At 42.3% G+C, this 18553-nt stretch overlaps 1 protein-coding gene across 2 annotated transcripts in view; it reads left to right on the top strand.

Annotated features, from left to right (window-relative positions):
• The window catches only part of ATP11C (ATPase phospholipid transporting 11C (ATP11C blood group)), a 202989-nt gene that overhangs the window by 142631 nt on the left and 41805 nt on the right, over nucleotides 1-18553 (top strand). For both annotated transcript variants that reach the window (XM_075538544.1, XM_075538543.1), the window contains exons 13-19: nucleotides 5594-5755; nucleotides 6395-6546; nucleotides 7192-7263; nucleotides 9590-9663; nucleotides 11627-11730; nucleotides 12205-12386; nucleotides 14020-14283. In XM_075538544.1, coding sequence (XP_075394659.1) covers nucleotides 5594-5755; nucleotides 6395-6546; nucleotides 7192-7263; nucleotides 9590-9663; nucleotides 11627-11730; nucleotides 12205-12386; nucleotides 14020-14283 — 1010 coding nt within the window. The remainder of the gene's footprint in view (nucleotides 1-5593; nucleotides 5756-6394; nucleotides 6547-7191; nucleotides 7264-9589; nucleotides 9664-11626; nucleotides 11731-12204; nucleotides 12387-14019; nucleotides 14284-18553) is intronic.

Genomic DNA, 18553 nt, shown 5'->3' with positions numbered 1-18553 from the left:
GTGTAGAAACTACCTGAATGAAAATGCTAAGAAGTTTTGAAATCGTTTCGCAGGTCATTAATATTCAGTGGCCTGGTGTACACAAAATTAATGTAACCAGGTTCCCCTTTAGTGAGTCATAATTGAAGTTCTCTGGGACTTGATGTTACTAAAAGTAATGTCAATTAGTTTCCATCAATCCCATTGCAAACACTTGGTTTGTCTCTTTAAAATGACCCATTATTCATTTTAACCCCCAGCCCCAAAGGTATTTGGGGGTCAGTGTTTATTAACAGAAACAAAAACAAGTAGGAACATAATGGGATACTTTATGATAGATCTCAATCTGATACACAACTAAATGGTACCAGCCGATCTTGAAAAATTTGTGGAGGTAGCCTCCTGCCCAATTCCAGGACTGTGCCTAATTATACTCTAATCCTACTAATTCAATCTAGTGATCATTTCTTGAGCTACTGTGTATGTGCCTGAGATGTGGTCTAGGTACAGGGGTTACTATGGTGAATTGAACCCTCAAATAGTTCACCATCGAGTTGGGGAAGCAATTGCACCCAACCAAACTTCAGAAGTTCTCTAGTCCCTGGAGAAAGGTCTCATGCTTGGTAACGGTAGAAGGGCAGCGAAAATGAGGACTATTCTCTGTGCAATGGATTAGCATAGTGGCTACAGCAGTGGCCTCAAACCTGAGAGTTGTGAGCCTGCCGCAGGACCGAGCAATGTTTCTTTCTGTTGTGTGCAGGGTTACTATGAGTCAGAGCCAACCCAATGGCATCTAACAACAACAACAAAAGCAGCAATAATAGTCAACATCCATACCGTTTCTTAAGGATTACAGAATATGTTTATTATTGAAATTTATTTTCATATCATAATGGTCCTTTTCTGCCATAGGTATTATTATTTAAGGTTACAATTATAAATTCAGAGAGATGAAGAGATGTTCCTAGGTAAAAGTTAGTGAAGCCAAGACTCAAGTCTAAGTGTTCCATTAGGCTGAACCATATGAAAATAGCAACATTTCACCAATTTTGACTGACAAATTAGCAATTTCATATGTTTAGGGCTCTTTCAATCCTACAGCAGATATCTCACCTATAGCTTTCCATCCATACGTTTCTGGCTTTATCATGGGGACTTTCCAGCAAACTCAGCCCCATCATTAAAGGTGAAAAAGCTGCAGCAGCCTCTCCCTCTTCATCTTTCAATAAGACTGGTTTTCTAGAGTCTCAAGCGGCCTCTCCCCCTCCCTTGCACATATGGCCTATATTGGAGCCGTGCTTCTCAAAGTGTGAGTCTCAAGACAAACAGCGTCAGCATCACCTGAACACTTGCTAGAAATGCAAATGATCTGATGGCAACTGAATCAGAAACTTCTGAGATGGAGCCTGACCATCTAAGTTGTGCAAGCCCTCCCTCTGGCTGATTTTGATGCACATTGGAGTTCAATAGTCACTACTTTTGACCTAAACTCTTCCATAGAGGCAAGCACATGTCACTTTAAATTTTGAAAGCAGCCACCCTAGAGCAAGCACTCCTAAAACAAGAATTTTGAATTGGTTCATGCCTACCTGAGGGTTGACGGTTCAGCAGCCCTGGAAAAGCATCAGGGGGGAAGATGAAGGCTAATCAAGTTGATTTAAGTGGGGGAGCATCTGGGAAAGTGGTGCAGAAAATAGAACATAGGCTGAAACACAAGTCATTCTTGAGCAAATTAAAACATCCAGAGGTCACTCGGACTTCTTTCTCTGATCACTATGCCATAAAGCTGGAACTCAACAAAAGAAAGGGCCCAGAGAGGGCTGCAGGGCCAGCCTCAGTTTGAGACAGAATGTTTACTCCCTAGATGGCAGCACACAGAAGAGAGCCCTGAAGATACCCTTCCATGGGGAGCAACCTGTCTGACCCGCCTACATGGGGCCAAACCATAAAGGGTGTCCAACAGACACCTTGGGAGCGAAGTCACAAAGTCACGAAGTTCACAGGGATCCTGATTGTAGACTTCTGACCTGGGGGGTGGGGAGCAGCACTTGGCACCCCATCTGAACTGGTCAGCGGTTACTCACAAGAAGGCCACCATTGAAAGTCTAAAGGTGGAACGGGGGTGGGGAGAGAGGGGGTGGAGCAGTAGAACACACCATCTTTGACTGCAGGAATAGCAATGGGGACTTTTGAGATGTACGCCTTTCAGACACAAATGCTGTAGACTAAACAGGTATATGTGCTGTTAAGTAAGCAGATCCTGGGATACGGAACCCTGAAAGTAATGGGGACTGGACTGATGGACTATAACCTGTCCTTCTCGCAATGTAGCAGAGAGAGAGATTCATCTGCTCTGGGTCAGGAACCATGATAGACTTGGGACTATTTGCATGTTCTTTCCAGTGAGTGAGTGAGTGAGTGAGTGAGTGTTTCATCTGCTCTGGGTCAGGAACCGTGTGTGTGTGTGTGTGTGTGTGTGTGTCTCATCTGCACTGGGTCAGGAACCATGTTAGACTTCGGACTATTTGCATGTTCTTTCGGGTGTGTGTGTGTGTGTGTGTGTGTGCGTGTGTGTGCGTGTGTGTGTGTTTATCTATGCAAGATAGGATAGCGATGCCAAGGAGACAGCGATGGGCCCAACAGTTCCAGGGGGGTATGGGTGGGGGAGTTGAGCAGTGAGCCAGTAATGTTAGGGACGGGAATAATAAGGGTTCTAAAATTGATGGTGAACAGGATATACCTTTTCTGGTCGTGTTTGATCAATCGAATTGTATCTGAGCAATTAATGAGAGGCGAATGGTGGGTAAACATGATAGTGGGGCAAGAGGAAAGAAAAAGGAAATAAGAAAGAAAAAATATAGGTATATATATAGATAGGTATATTATTAAGTATTTAAATGTATAAGCATAGGTGTATTTGTTTTTCTATGTATATACTATGCATATCCAACAAGGAAGCAGATGAACTTTGGGCCTCTTCTTAAATCTTAACTCAGTACAAGAGCAGACTGTTTTAATAATGCGGCATTTTGTGATGCTCACCTTCCCAACATGATCGCTGAAGACAAAATAGGTATATAAGCAAATGTGGTGAAGAAAACTGATGGTGCCCAGCTATTAAAAGAGATAGCATTTGGGGTCTTAAAGGCTTGTAGTTAAACAAGTGGCCATCTAGCAGCGACACAACAAAACCCACATGGAAGAAGCACACCAGCCTGCATAATCATGAGGTGTCGATGGGAAACGGTATCAACAGTTTAAAAGCAAGCAACCAAATTGATGTGAAGGGGTGTGGATGTAGTGGAGACCCAAAGCCCACCCGCAAGATAATTGGACAATCCCTCTCAGAGGGATCACTCGTAAAGGTGCACTATGGCACTAATAAACCACATAGCTCTCATATAGTTCTCTCATATTCCCTCCCTTACTATGAAGACTTTTATTTGTTTTACCTCATTATTCATGTTAGAGTTTTATATGTTCATTTGTATAATTACGATTGCTCAATGCATAAAAGCCAAGATCGATAACCCTTCAGAAGCAGTGACAGGAGGAATGGTTCCCTGAAGGTATGGGAAGAGAGGTGGAAGCGGGAAGGTAGGGGAGCTAATAGCATTGATAACTATAGCCCCACTCGAGGGGAGTAAAAAACAGAATTAAATGTGAATGGATATATTGGATGGTACCAGATACAGGGGAAAATATAAATAAAATATAAGAGATCCTAGGTGGTAGGGTATGGGGAGGAAGAGGATAAAAGGGAGTTGGTATCAAGGAATGTAAGAAGAAAGAAAATATTTTGAAACTGATTGTAGCAATTGTGCAAGACTGCTTGATGTGCTTGAGTTATAGAATGTTATGATATCCGTAAGAGCGCCCAATAAAATGTTTTTAATGAAAGAATTATAAAGGCCCCAAGGAGTTTCATTTTCGCTGGAAAAATGGAGATGATACATGAATAATACCACTTGGATTAATTTTTAAAAGAATGCAACTTGCCTGGCTAATAGGAAACAAAAAGGAAGATCAGAATGCTATATTTGTGCAGTGTTGCTGCCATGAAAGGCTTTGAAAAATAATTAGAAGCAACTACTGCTAGTGTACGTCTTATTCTCCTTTACATAATAAAAACCTTAATCTTGTGCTTATGCTGGTTCCTGTCAGCCCATAATTTTAACTATTTAAGCATAAATTGCCCAAAAAAGAGGATAAAATTGTAGGTTTCCAAAAGCCAGATGTTATAAATAGAAGGGATAAAAACTGAAATAAAATAGAAGTGCTCGATTCATAGCTTGTTTTTTCTATTATCAGTGAAAATTTGCTGATCATCTTTGACCCATCCCTATAAATTATGTCTAGTTTTTTGTCTCCACTTGGAAACTTTTGAAGCATATCTGAAAATATGCATAGTATGTACAAAGAAATTTAAATTGTATTTGTAATTACTCTTGAAATATTGTCACTTAATTATCTTCCAATCTGTCTATACAAAGGGCCTTCACAAAGTTCATGACATGAGAAATTTTATTATCCTTTAACTTCATTGTCCCACAGACTTATTTATTTATTTATCTGTTTGTTTGTTTATTTTTCCCACAGACTTTTATAACCCCCCTCAGATTCTCTCTTACACACATGATATAATGCAGTGCATTTTACTTCAATCCAGTGTATTTGAAGACAGTTGTCCTTTTGAAGGAGCATACATCCCAGTGGTTTATATCCCACCCCCAGTTCATAAAATTTCTATCAAATGTTTTTAATAAATAATACACATATCAGCTTATACTCTATGTGTGTGTGGGAGTGAAATTAGTCAAAACTATTTTTGGAAAACTAAAATACCTTTGAATTGACTTTTCTTATGTAGCTTCTTATATCAAATTAGGTAGGTATTAAATTGTTCTTAAACATTCAACCCAAAAAGGACAAAAATGTATCATCATACTTTCATGAAATACCTAGAATATGCTAATGAGTAGAAACCAAAGGTTACCAGGAATAGGTGAGAGGGGAGTCATGTATTTGGGGGCCACTGAATTTCTTTTAAAGGTGATTAAAAATTTGGTATCAGATAGTGGTAATGATGAGTGTAGGTAATGTCAGTGTATTATACAGGTAAAATGTGCTGAAACAAATGTTTTATCTGTATTTGTCAAGGAGCTCTGGAGGCATAGTGGGTTATGAGGTGGGCTGTTCAATGTCAGCCGCTCCTTGGAAACCCATAGGGGCTGTTCTACTCTGTCCTGTAGGTACAATATGAGTCAAAATCAACTCAATGGCAGTAAGTTTAGGTTTTATTTTATATGTATTTGCCACAATTAAAAAACCAAAGTATTCTTGGTTTGATAAAAAGAATCACAGTTCCCCCATCTTATTCTTTATCTGTTGACTTTTGAGTGGGTCTGCTTTAGTCCTGTGATACTGTTTCAGTTTTTTTCAGAATACTCCCTTCATTCCCTATTCATTTGATGGTGTTCTGTCAATTTGTGAAGCATTTGACAATCATTCTTCAAAAGGTGTTTTTCTGTGGCCATGTAGATCATCCTGCCTTAAAACAACCGATGAATAAGTACACTGAAAAAAATGTATATGCTTGTGCCTTTGTTTGTAGGTGGATTATGTATTTACAGATAAGACTGGAACACTCACGGAAAACAGCATGGAATTCATTGAATGCTGCATAGATGGACACAAGTACAAAGGTGGAATTGAGGAGGTTGATGGACTCTCTCAAACGGATGGACCCGTGACATATATTGACAAAGCAGAAAAGGTGGCAATTTCTGCATCACTATTTTACCTTGCTGGCTTTCCAGTAGGCAGAGGGACCTACCTTTAAATGTCCATTTGTTCTTTTGGATTTTTCTCATATGTTCTGTCTTGTTTTTCTAATACCTCTGCAATTTGTAAATGAATAGGAGTGGCAAGTTGAGGTAATTGTGGGAAAGGCACTTAAGCAAAACTTTGCTTGTCCCTCTATGGGTTTCTGAGCTTTGTGTGCTTCATTGTTTAAACTATTTGCTCTTCCAAGACTGATCTGAATCATAAAACTCCCAGTGGTGGCTAAGCAGTAAATGAAACAGGGTCTCCCGACACCTGAGCTTCTGCTGGATTGCAAATGAGTTCTTGAGTGAACTCATTCAGGTCACAAACAAGTTAGTGCTTTGGTGTCCAGTGGTACTGCAGTGCACTGACTGTGTTCATGTGGCCCCCAGGGTATGCTCACTGAGAGGCAGCCACTCTGTTACACACCAGACACATCTGGAGCTCACTCGTCGGGAAGTTATAAACTTCTCTGACTTGGTTTGCCAGAGGTTATAACATTTTTTCATATTAAAATCTTTCTCTTCATTGAGTATTTATTGAATGCATCAAGGAAACTACTATGTTCTCTCTTATTTCCATTCTGCAGAACCGAGAAGAACTCTTTCTGCGTGCTTTGTGTTTATGTCACACTGTGGAAATTAAAGCCAATGATGCTGTTGACGGAGCTGCAGCATCCGCTGAATTAACCTACATCTCCTCTTCACCAGATGAAATAGCTCTGGTGAAAGGAGCTAAAAAGTAAGCGTGTACACTCACTTCCCCCAAGCAAATCACAGGAATAACAGAAATCACTTTGTCGTTTTCTGAGTGTGTGTCAACATTTTTATCTTCAGACTCTCTCTAATCCTTAATACCAAGCCAAAAACATTTTCGGGAAATTGGGAAAATTCCCAGCACAATGAAGACTAAAAAGAAACTATAAATGCACAACTGGAATGTACATTGCTATTCATACAGGCCTGCCGGAAAGTTCGCAGGCTCGTGATATTTGGCACATTGCATTAATAGTGGCCATGTTGTGTACAACACTTGTACTTTTCTGAAGTGTTTCGTAATCATTCTAATTCCTCCTAGCAATTTCGACAGAATTTGCTAGCAATAAGTCCGGTTTTGCCCATGAGAGACCCAAGATGATTAAGTGGCCAAAAGGTTACCCAGCATGCAAGCTGTGGAGTTGGAATAACAAATGGCTTTTCCCTTGATTGCAGCTGGGATTAGGCATTGGCTTGCTCTGGGATTTAACTCAGCCAGTGAAGGTAAGTGTCCTCCATGAGATCATATGAAAGCAAAGGAAAGAGTAAGCAGGTGTCACTAATCACAGTCCCCAGGAAAACCAATTGTTCATTAGAGATTGACAGAGGTCTTTTTTGATGTTTTGGATAGGTACGGGTTCACATTTCTAGGCATTCGGAATGGTCATATGAGAATCGAGAACCAAAGAAAAGAAATAGAAGAGTAAGTAGCACCATGTGTTGGATGTTTCTCCTTTCCTTGCCCCACAGTCACCATTGGATGGATTCAGGAAAGGTATGCCCAAAGGATGCTGGGTACAGCTGTGAATCCAGGACACCGCCCTCAGTTCAGTTTGATGGAAATGTAGCTGGGGGGGGGAGGGCGGGGCAGAGAAGCCATATTTATAGAATAGCAAAATCAGGAGCGGTGGGGAGTTGAGGTGGAAACCAGTTCGGTTCATACTTGGAGCCTGTAGTCTCATAATCCCTCTTTCTAGGTCTGCAGAGACTTTCATTCTGGGATTCAGGTGCCAGTCCAGATTGTAACACATACTGCAAGGAAAATCTGTGGCCATGAGAAGGAATCCTGTTCACTGTCCAACCATGCACTCTGGGCTTACAACCCAGACAATAGCCGCAGCTTTGGCGGCACAGTGGGTTAACCATTGGACTGCTTGCTAACTGACAAGTCAGTGGATAGTTGGAATCCACCAGCTGCTCCTGGGCAGAAAGATGCGGCTGCCTACCCCTCTCAAGATTTACAGTCTCTGAAAACAAAAAGAGCAGTTGTGCTTTCTTCTCCAGTGTCACTCCGTGTTGGACTCAACGCCGTGGCAGTGGGTGGGGATTAAGCAAAAGCTTTGTCCTGTGTTAAATTCTCCAGTGGGAACTTCAGGGCAAGCACTCAGTTGTCTATAGGTCCCCGTACTTGATTCTTTGACTCTGAAAAGCCCAATAAACAAAGCCACTGTGGCTTCGTGGCAGATTTTAATTAGGCTCTGTGATTAATTGGAATGTCTTCATCTGAACTTGAAATGTAATTATCTCATCTGATTGCCATTTCATCCCCTAAGGTCTCACGAGATCCATCTCTGAAACTGGTAGTTCCTGGAGAGGACCTGGGGAATATGTCGCCCCCTTGGGGAGGGACTCTCAAAGACCCAGAGGAAGGAAAGCTCTGTGACCTGCTGGTTAAGGCCCCAGTTTCATTCAAAATCCAGATCCTACCCACTCCACAACAGTGCCCTCATCTGGCCAGCACCAAACAAGGAGTTACAAGTATATGATTTAAATACGCAGGAGTCAGCATGTTCGCAAGTACACCCACCACCAAACCAACACTCTCATCAAGAACAAAAACAATTTCATATAACAATATATTTTTATGTCAAATACATGTATCCAAGTTGGTCATTTTTAAGAAAACAGTTCCTTACAATTGTTCTAATAACAATTGTGTTCTTTTGCCTGATTCATACTCAGACAGCCACACACACGCGGGCACATGTGCACTCATGTCTCAAACTGGGCATGGTATGCCTCTTTTTAAACCCTTTAATGGCTTCCTATTGATCCTAGAGTAAAACCTCCAATCCCTGACAAGATTCACAAGTCCCCAGTTCCCAGTCCCTTCTTCCCTCTCTGGTTTCATCTCTTGATACTTAACGCCCATAGATGACTCTGCAGTAACCCATGGAGCGCAGGCTCTCATGCACTTTTGTGGGGGACCTTCGATCCCCTCAGAATGCTCCCTGCCTTTATCATTGAACACCTGCTGGCCCTGCTAAGGGACCCTGGTGACACTGGGGGGCTAAGTGTTGGGCTAACCGAAAGGTTGGCGGTTCAAACCTACCAACCATTCCTTGGGAGAAAGAAGGGTCTGTTTGCCCTTGTAACAATGGACAGTTATGGGAACCTTCACAGGTTCGCTCTAAGTTGAAATCAACTGGGTGGCAGTGCACTTGGTTGGGTTTGGGGCACTGCCTCTTCCAGGATGCCTTCTTCTGGGTAGCATTCCTCTGGGCACTCTCATAACCACAGACTGCCTGCAGAGTACCCCTATCTCATCACTGTATGGTGAGCTTCTTGAGGAATAGGTTAGTGCTATTACCTAGTACCTATCGCAGTACATGCGACTTAGTCAGCACTCTGTGTCTTTCAGTGCATTCAGACTCGGTGACCATATATAGGATTTCTTAGCCTGCAAATCATTATAGGAACAGACAGCTTAATTTTTCTCCCTCAGGATGCCTTACAGTTTTGAAATGCCAACCTTGCAGTGGGCAGTGCAATGCCTAATCCACAGTACCACCAGGGCTTCAGTGGTACTCCATAGAGATTAACAAAATACTTGGTCAGGTGAGACTCTTTCTAGACCCCCTGAGGTGTGACTGGTAAATCCGCTCCTGGCTTTTGCCCTCCACTTCTAGGGAGTCATTTACGCCATCCCACAGCCTTTCTCAAAGATGTCTTCATTCAACATCTGTACATATCTCAAGATGCTTCCCTTATATTTCATGTGTCCTAATATGTCTTATCTTCTCTCAAAGGTACGAACTTCTTCACACCTTAAACTTTGATTCCATCCGCCGACGGATGAGTGTGATTGTGAAGGCTCAGACAGGTAGGCGTTTTGATAAGGTGACATTTTCCCCATACCGTTTGTAGACTTCCATCTTGATCACATATTTCATGAAAGAACTTCTCATGCAGTAGTACATAGGGGTAGTGAAAGTCAGGCGCAGCACTGGCTTTTTTGTGTATCCCTTTCCTGTCTTGAAGGGTTTAGTTTGCCTATACTCACCAATAGCAGAACCCTGGTCCGTGCATTTTCACGGGAACAGAAGCACTGCCTTCTTTTACTCTGGAGGGTCAAACAAGAACCTGGCCCGATGACTTTCATCTTCTGACCCAAATCACCGGGGCAGGCTGTCCTAGGAGACTACCATGAGGAAGCAAATGCCACAAGCACGGATTTTTTGATTCCCAGTGCATATAATAATGATGTGTGTACTGCCCTGTAGTCTGCGGGGTGTGCTGTAATTTTGAATGATTGGGAGAATGCCCTAAAGGTGACCTAGAGACATGAAGGGAGCACATGCTGTTTGAGGGAAAAAATGGCATCAATAGGCTTGCTCAGTGCAGGGTTGCTACACATCATGGATTTGTTTTATGTGTACACACACACACACACGCACAGTGCAGTACAGCAAAGCAGAGTAAAATTAGGTAGGCTTGAAATGTCTCCAGGTAGGTGATGGTCTTGAGTTGCTGACATCACAGTCCTTGAGTGGAGAGGGATTCTGCTTATCCCTCTGCCCTTCCAGTTCCCGTACCATTATCTGTCCCTAAGAGCACCTGAGGTAGATCTAGTCTTCTTGTACAGGACATTCGGGTTTTACTCTGGTACTCTGGGCTATTTGTACGGAAGACATACAAAGAGCCTAGACGGCCTTCCACCTGGTGCTGTAGCACAGGTTCCCCCAAGTCCTTGGCAGGCACTGTGGTGGATGCCTTCTACTGGTGTTCAGCAATGCCCATGGTGAAGCATTGCTGCTATCTTTGTAGGCTCCCAAGTTGTGTGTGCGCGCGTGTTTATGTTTAGATGCTTTGTTTGTAAGAATAGACTTATTTCTCCACTACCTGCCCCACATTTCTTAGAGTAGGACTCTTTTCTGGGAGGACACAGATAGATGCTTGGGAGAACAAAGCTCATGTTTTGATGCTTTGAAGTGTAACTAAAGCCAGGAAATTGATTTTCATATGTTACTGTGGAATTTGTCTTGTGATTTTTACACACACTTAGGGTGTGTGAGAGAACAGAGGTGTAGCTGCACACCATTCTTGCGTGTGCACATCTGCGAATGAGTTTGACTGTACAGGCCCAAGTGTCTGGGGAAAGTACTACAAGAAGCTCAACCTCCGAGCCACACCCTATGTGTGGCTAAACTTTGTTGGTTGTCTGACTGGGAGGCTGCCCTGCTCTGAAAGATTTCCTGGGTCCATGGGCCGATCTGAAGTGACACTCAGGCTGCATTTCACCCAGCTCCTCCCCCCTTTCTAGTAGACACCCTTCTATCATGGTTTTCAAAGCAAATCTGTGTAATGTTTTGAAATTATTTCAACTTGAGCCTGGTCCATGAAGTATATAGAAGCCATATGTTCATTCAGGACCAGTGTTGCCTGAATTAAAAAAAAATAGATGAAAACATACATAGCAAAACACATACCCACTTGACAATTTTTCTGTATGTGTACTGTTCCATGACCTGCATTAGCTGAATTTTTAGAGAGACTGCAAGTGCAGCCTTGACACAAGCCCATTCCCCTGCAATTCACTGGGAGGAAGTGTATTTTAAGACAGATGCGTCCTGTAAATGCTAGGTCATTAGTCTATTAGTATTAAGAGGTAGTGAGTGTTCCTTTCTCCAGACAGACTGAAGGTCAAGTTGTCTCATTCCATTTGCCAGACATACTCAGACTACACATCAGCTGGATGAGAGAGGGCACCTTAATAGCTATCCTTTATTAAAAGTCCAATCACAGTCTTAACATTCTAAGCCGGGCATCTTGGTGCTTTATTCTAGGAGACATCCTCCTCTTTTGTAAAGGAGCAGACTCAGCTGTTTTCCCCAGAGTACAAAATCATGAAATTGAGATGACTAAAGTGCATGTGGAGCGGAACGCAATGGTGAGCCTACCTCCCCCACGGCTCCCAGGGTAATGGGAGAAACTCTGGATCTGGCCACACTTATGGGATTGCTGTGTAAATGAAACTTTAAATGAATGTCTGCTCATTGGTATAGTCTGCTCTTTGTATTTGAGAGATTCAGAAAAGCTATTTTTCATATTTTAATCGAAAATATACTGGAGTAAGTTTCAGTTTAAAATTTGCAGCCCTGAACACTTTTCAAGAATCTTTGTTTTCTGTTGCTTCTGTTTGTTTGACACCCCAGAGCTAATCTTTTGTTTTTCTGAAACAAATGGAATATTATGTTATTTCATTGCAATCTAGTTGTTTTTCCTTTATCTTTTTTTTTTAACTGAGTTGTCAGTTTATCTCCTTTACATATATCTGTGGGTAAAATATGAGTGTTTAAAAGGAGCTTGTTTTGTTCAGCTATTGTTTGCATAACTACCAGTCTGCCTGCTACTTTCCTTCTAGGATGGGTACCGGACCCTTTGTGTAGCCTTCAAAGAAATTGCTCCAGATGACTTTGAAAGAATGAACAGACAGCTCATAGAGGCAAAAATGTCCTTACAAGACAGAGAAGAAAAGATGGAAAGGGTTTTTGATGACATCGAGGTGAACATGAATTTAATTGGAGCCACTGCAGTGGAAGACAAGTAACTACAAAATTGACACTCTTGTTGCTTTAATGATCAATGGTTTAGGGTGGGATCTTACACAGACTGATCCATTAGACTCATGTTTTGAAAATTTTCATTTAACTCTTGTCTAATGTGTACTAAAATAGCCTTCCTGTGTAAATAGAGAGCTTTGTGCAAGAGGCAGCATTCAAGCTAAGACATGGAAAAGTAGGCCAGGTTTGCACAGAGATGAGCAGGAAGAAAGTTTCAAGGAAGAGAACAGCATGAGAGCTAAATTCTAAGCTGATCGCATGTCCTCACAACCTTTGAAAGGCTTCCTTGACACTGCAGGATGGGTTCAGGTTTGCTGAGAGATCAGAGAGCTCCAGTAGAGATCTGCCTGAAAAGAGGGTTTAGACTTAATATTTTAGCAGTTTCCTAAAAATTATAAATGCAAATTTTAAGCCTTAATCAAACAAGAAGTTATAAACATATAATTAATCCCATTAGAAGATGGAATTCATTTTATTGAATCTCATTGCTGTTACTCTCTGGCTAAACAGAACCCAAAGAATCATTATTTTCTATCTTGCCTTTCAGAATTAAGAGCCTGAGTGGTGACACATTAGGCTGCTGGCAGCAAGGTCAGCAGTTCAAAACCGCCAGCTACTCCATGGAAGAAAGGCAGGCTTTCTACTCTCATAAACCCACAGAGGCAGTTTGACCCTATCCTATAGGGTCTGTATGAGTTAGGATTTTTGCTTTTCAGAAATGTGCTTTCGTGCTTATTCAGGATAGCTGTTTTTTGTGTTCTGAAAGCTCAGGGATAGAAATTCACAAATTCCCCTTAGCAGTTGATTGCTAATGTGGGCCTTATCTGTTTTAAACCATGTTGTTTGCTATGTGATAGTGATTGAGAATGTTTGGTGAGTTGCTGGACATTTCAGCTTTGAGGCATGGATCTTAATTCTACCATAGAATACCAGTTACTATAAGAGATGTTGCAAGATACAGTAGATGCTCTTGGATAGAATCAGAGAAAAATATATAGATCAAAACTCAGATTCCTAAAGAAGAACAGACTTGCCAGACTGATAAAGTCTAGGAACCCCCACTGTCCCCCTGGGGATACTTTATAAGCTTGGAATCTAAACCACTCCCAGTGGTCACCACTCATTCAAAAGATAAAAGGCCCCATAAAGCAATAGTATCTTCAAATACTCTGCCTCCAGGACAGTCATCTAAAGAGACCTAAAGTTCCACATTTCCCCAAGACTAAATTTGAGAAGGTAAGGCAGGACAAGGATGCTAGATTAAAGGAAACAGAACAACCAGAATGCAAACACTGACATTGTGATGAAAAGTATAACCAGTGTCATTAATACATCTTAAAATTGTTACATGAAAACCTAATTAGCTATGGACATTTTCTACAAACACCCAATAAAATATTTTTTTAAAAGAAGAAGACCTTATTCCATGATCAGAAACTGACTGGGAGTGCTGTGGGTAAGCAGGAAGAAGAGAGACATCACAGAACACCCACTCTAATAAGGTGTCAGGGCTGCAGACTGGCTGTGAGTTATAAAAACATTCTCTTTAGCAAGGCTTCTTGCAGCATTCCTGTCACAGGGTTGAGAGGATAACAAGGTTTCCTTTGTGGGCGCAGGCTACAAGATCAAGCAGCTGAGACCATTGAAGCTCTGCATGCAGCCGGTCTGAAAGTCTGGGTGCTTACGGGGGACAAGATGGAAACAGCCAAATCTACATGCTATGCCTGCCGGCTTTTCCAAACCAGCACTGAGCTTCTGGAACTGACCACAAAAACCATTGAAGAAAGCGAAAGGAAAGAAGACCGACTACATGAATTGCTGATAGAATATCGGAAGAAATTGCTGCATGACTTTCCTAAAAGTACTCGAAGCCTTAAAAAGTAAGAGAGTGCATCAATTCATTATATTTGGACATGGGGACAGACTTTAACCACAGTTGCTTACACGGAAGGTTCCATTTTCTGTCATTATCTTTCTGCAATCTATCAATATGTAGATATATGTAGATATTGTATCTTTAAAAGCCACTCCCTTTCCTGAGGACTTGGAGATTGGTCGGCATTGCTCTTCTCTCCTTGTAAGAAAGAACCATGAATTCCTTGTGTTTAGAAAAGTAACTGAATTTCCAAATGCTTAAAACCAAACCATCGAGTTCATTCCAAATCATCATGACTTTTTGCGCTACAGATTAGTAAGTAAGCACCGGTGAGTTTTTGTGTACAGTGTTTACTCGGTAACCCAGCAGTGAGAGGGGATCAAATACAAAGGGGCTTCAAAAAGCTTGTGAGAAAATTCCATTGTCTTTCCTTTCCATTTTTCCATGCTTTTCTAACCCTCACCCCCAGCACACTTGATAACCTGCCCATATTGCTGCGTGAGAACTCCGGGTTTCAAAGCGAGCCAGCCATGTAGTGTAGGCTCTGAGGTACATCTGTCTCTACTTCTCACTGACCAAGGCTCGACCTTGTTCAAACCAACTTCCTGCCTGTAAGGAACTGGATTGCTCCGTGGAGTGCCACAGGATGTGTCAAGAAGGGCCCTGGGCCATCCCCCGTCTGTTCAAGGTCCAGTGCTGGGTCTGGTATGTAATTATTCCCGTGTCATCGTCACAGCAGCCCCTTGAGCTACGCCGATGGTCTCCACTGTGCAGGCAGGAGACTGAGGCTCACCAAAGTGAAATGACTTAGTCAAGATCACAGAGCTAGTAAGGGTGGGGGACCAGTCTATTCATGTCGAGGGCCATACTTGCAATGACTGTGCTCTCTCTGTCCCCAGCCATGATGTGTAAACAAGCTTTCTTTAAGATGAATTCCCCAGATTTTCATTTTGCAGATTGTAGCAGTGATTGTATAATATTGTGGTGATTAAGGCTCCTAACTGTAGACTTTTTATGTTGTATATTTGATATTGCGTATTTTATCACATTGGAATAATACCTTGCATGTCCAATTCTAAAGCGGCCATTGTTCTTCCGGTTCCTAGGTAGCAATGAGAGTAAACAGGTTTTCCACAAATGTTGACAACAAAGATTTTTGTTCAGAAGGCACTTATAAAGGCAGTCCTAACTTACTTGCTTTTTAAAAAATCATTTTATTGGGGGCTCATAGAGCTCTGATCGCAATCCATACATCCATCCATTGTGTCAAGCACATTTGTACATTTGTTGCCATCATCACTCTCAAAACATTTTCTTTCTACTTGAGTCCTTGGTATCAGCTCCTCATTTTTCCCTCCCTCCCTGTTCCCCCTCCCTCAGGAACACTTAATAATTTAGAAATCATCATTATTTTGTCATGTCTTCCACTGTCCGATGTCACCCTTTACCCACTTTTCTGTTGTCTGTCCCCCAGGGAGTGGGCTATATGTAGATCCTTGTAATCAGTTACCCCTTTCTACCCCACCTTCCCTCTACCCTCCAGTAACACAACACTCTCACCACTGGTTCTGAGGGGTCATTTGTCCTGGATTCCCTGTGTTTACAGCTCTTATCTGTACCAGTGTATATCCTCCGGTCCAGCCGGATTTGTAAGGTAGAATTGGGATCATGATGTGTTTTTGAGGGGGGGAGCATTAAAGAACTAGAGGAAAGTTGCATGTCTCATCAGTGCTGTTTTGCTGTTCCCTTCAACAATTTGGGGACTTTTTTTGGGGGGGGGGCTTTTTTTTAAAAAAAAAATCCAAGTCTTATAAAAACATATACCCCAATCACATCAAACCATCCCTTCCTTTCCCAGCTACACTGACTTCAAACCCAGCACCGTGTTTTCCAACTTCTGTTACTTTGCCTCCTGAAAAATCATATCAACCAAGCCTCAGCCATGTTCCCACATTCTGTGCTCCATTCACATCCAATTCCTAGCACCATAGGCTGCAGATCCCTTGAGCCCCGGTGCCAAATGAGAGGCTTTTAAGGAAAGAGCCACAGAATCGCATTGAACAGAAGGCCTCTCTGCCATAGTGACCTGATTTCCCCGTGCACCACCTTTTCCAGTCCTGTCTTTCAAACCCTATCTCCATTCTGTGTCTTCCCCAAGGCCTTTCCTGACTACCCACCGTCTTCTCCTCTGGGTACTTATTGTCTCAGTCACTGACCATTAGCCATATATTGTCAGGTTCAGGTGGATGCATTTTCTCATGTAAGGCAATTTTCTCCAAAGGAAAATTAGTCAATAATTCTTTGCATTCCTCCACTGGGCCCGTGTTTATAAAAACTGCTCGGTTGATTGCCAAGCCATTGTTTTCTCCAGGGGAGTCCTGGTGGCATATTGGTTTGCCCATTGGGCTACTAACCACACAATCAGCAACTGAATCTACCAGCCAATCCCGGGGAGAGAGATGACGGTTTCTGCGCCCATAAACAGTTAGTTTCAGAAACCCACCGGGGCGGGTCTACCCTGGCCTATAGGGGCTCTCGGAGTCAATATTGACTTGATGGTAATCAGTTAGGTTTAGTTTGGTTTTTTGGGGGGGAGCGGAGAAGACAGAGGTGTTTCTCCACAGTCCAGATGTTCTGTGGAGAGCGGAGGGGAAGAGAGGAAGTGCTCACATGAAGCAGTCTGAGTAAGTCCAGGCTAGTTCACTGTTAGCAGTATACTCAAGAGCGTGGACCAAAAAACAATGCAGTGTTTTAAGCTTTCACTCCCCAATAGGTAACCCAGAAATGCCCTTTCCAGTGGACAGCTTGCCAGACATGTTCAGTCCCTTGTCCTATCCCAGGCAGCATTTGATCCAGATCCGCAGGTGATTCCTTTGCACATCAAAGGTTGAGAAGCACGAAGTGAGACCAGCGACTTGATCACTGTGAGACCTTGCTGTGTGTCCCTGCCCACTGTTGTGGTTCTCACATGACACCCATGAATTTTTGAGCTAAAAATTACTCTCAACTTACCTTCTGATTGAAAAAAGATAAAGTTCATTGATACTTTTCTCACATCTCGGTTTTCCCCATGCATTTTTCCTGACATCGACTGCCTCTTTTTGAAAAAAAAATATTTTATTGGGAGCTCTTACATATATCATAACATTCCATCAATCACATAAAACAGTATTGTACACTTGCTACCACAGTTAGTTTCAAACATTTTCTTCCTTTTTTTTTACATAGATGGCATATGGTATTTTAAAAATAACAATTAAACAATGTATTATTTAAGGTTAAGTATAATATGAAATGATTTTTTTAAATTGTAGAAAAATTGAATTAAAATATAATGGCATCTTCCCACTTTCCCCAACTTCTTTTTTTTTAATCATGTTATTAGGGACTCATACACCACCCATCTCAATCCATACATATATCAGTTGTGTTAAGCACATTTGTACATTTGTTGGCCTCATCATTCTCAGAACTTTTGCTCTCTACCCAAGCCCCTGGAATCAGGGCCTCATTTTTCCCCTCCCTCCCCATTCCCCCATCCCTCATGAACCCCTGATAATTTATAAATTGTTATTTTGTCATATCTGGCTCTGTCCCACATCTCCCTTCCCCCACTTTTCTGTTGTCTGTCCCCCAGGGAGTAGGTCAAATGCAGGTCCTTGAAATAGGTTCCCCCTTTCCAACCCACCCTCCCTACGCCCTCCCAGTATCGCCACTCACTCCACTGGTCCTAAGGGAATCATCCGCCCTGGCTTCCCTGTGTTTCCAGTTGTCATCTTTAACAGTGTACATCCTCTGGTCTAGTCACACTTGCAGGGTAGGATTCGGATCATGACAGTAGCGGGGGGGAAGCATTTAGGAACTAGAGGAAAGTTGTATTTTTGCTCATTGCTACGATGCACTCTGACTGGCTCATCTCCTCCCCAAGTCCCTTCTGTAAGGGGATGTCCAGTGGCCTACAAATGGGTTTTGGGTCTCCACCCCGCACTCCCCCGCTCATTCACTATGGTAAGATTTTTGTTCTGATAATGCCTGATACCTGATCCCTTGACACCTTGTGATCGCACAGGCTGGTGGGCTACTTCCATGTGGGCTTTGTTGCTTCTGAGCTAGAGGGCCGCTTGTTTAACTTCAAGCCTTTAAGACCCCAGATGCTATATCTTTTGCTAGCCAGGCACTATCTGCTTTTTTCACTACATTTGCTTATGCACATATTTGTCTTCAGCAATCATATCAGGGAGGTGAGCACAAAATGATACGCTTTTTTTTGTTCT

This window comes from Tenrec ecaudatus, chromosome X (genome assembly GCF_050624435.1).
Source record: "Tenrec ecaudatus isolate mTenEca1 chromosome X, mTenEca1.hap1, whole genome shotgun sequence".
Classification (NCBI taxonomy): Eukaryota; Metazoa; Chordata; class Mammalia; order Afrosoricida; family Tenrecidae; genus Tenrec; species Tenrec ecaudatus.
The sequence above is the reverse complement of the archived record's forward strand: the minus strand, read 5'-3'. Positions and strand labels throughout refer to the sequence as shown.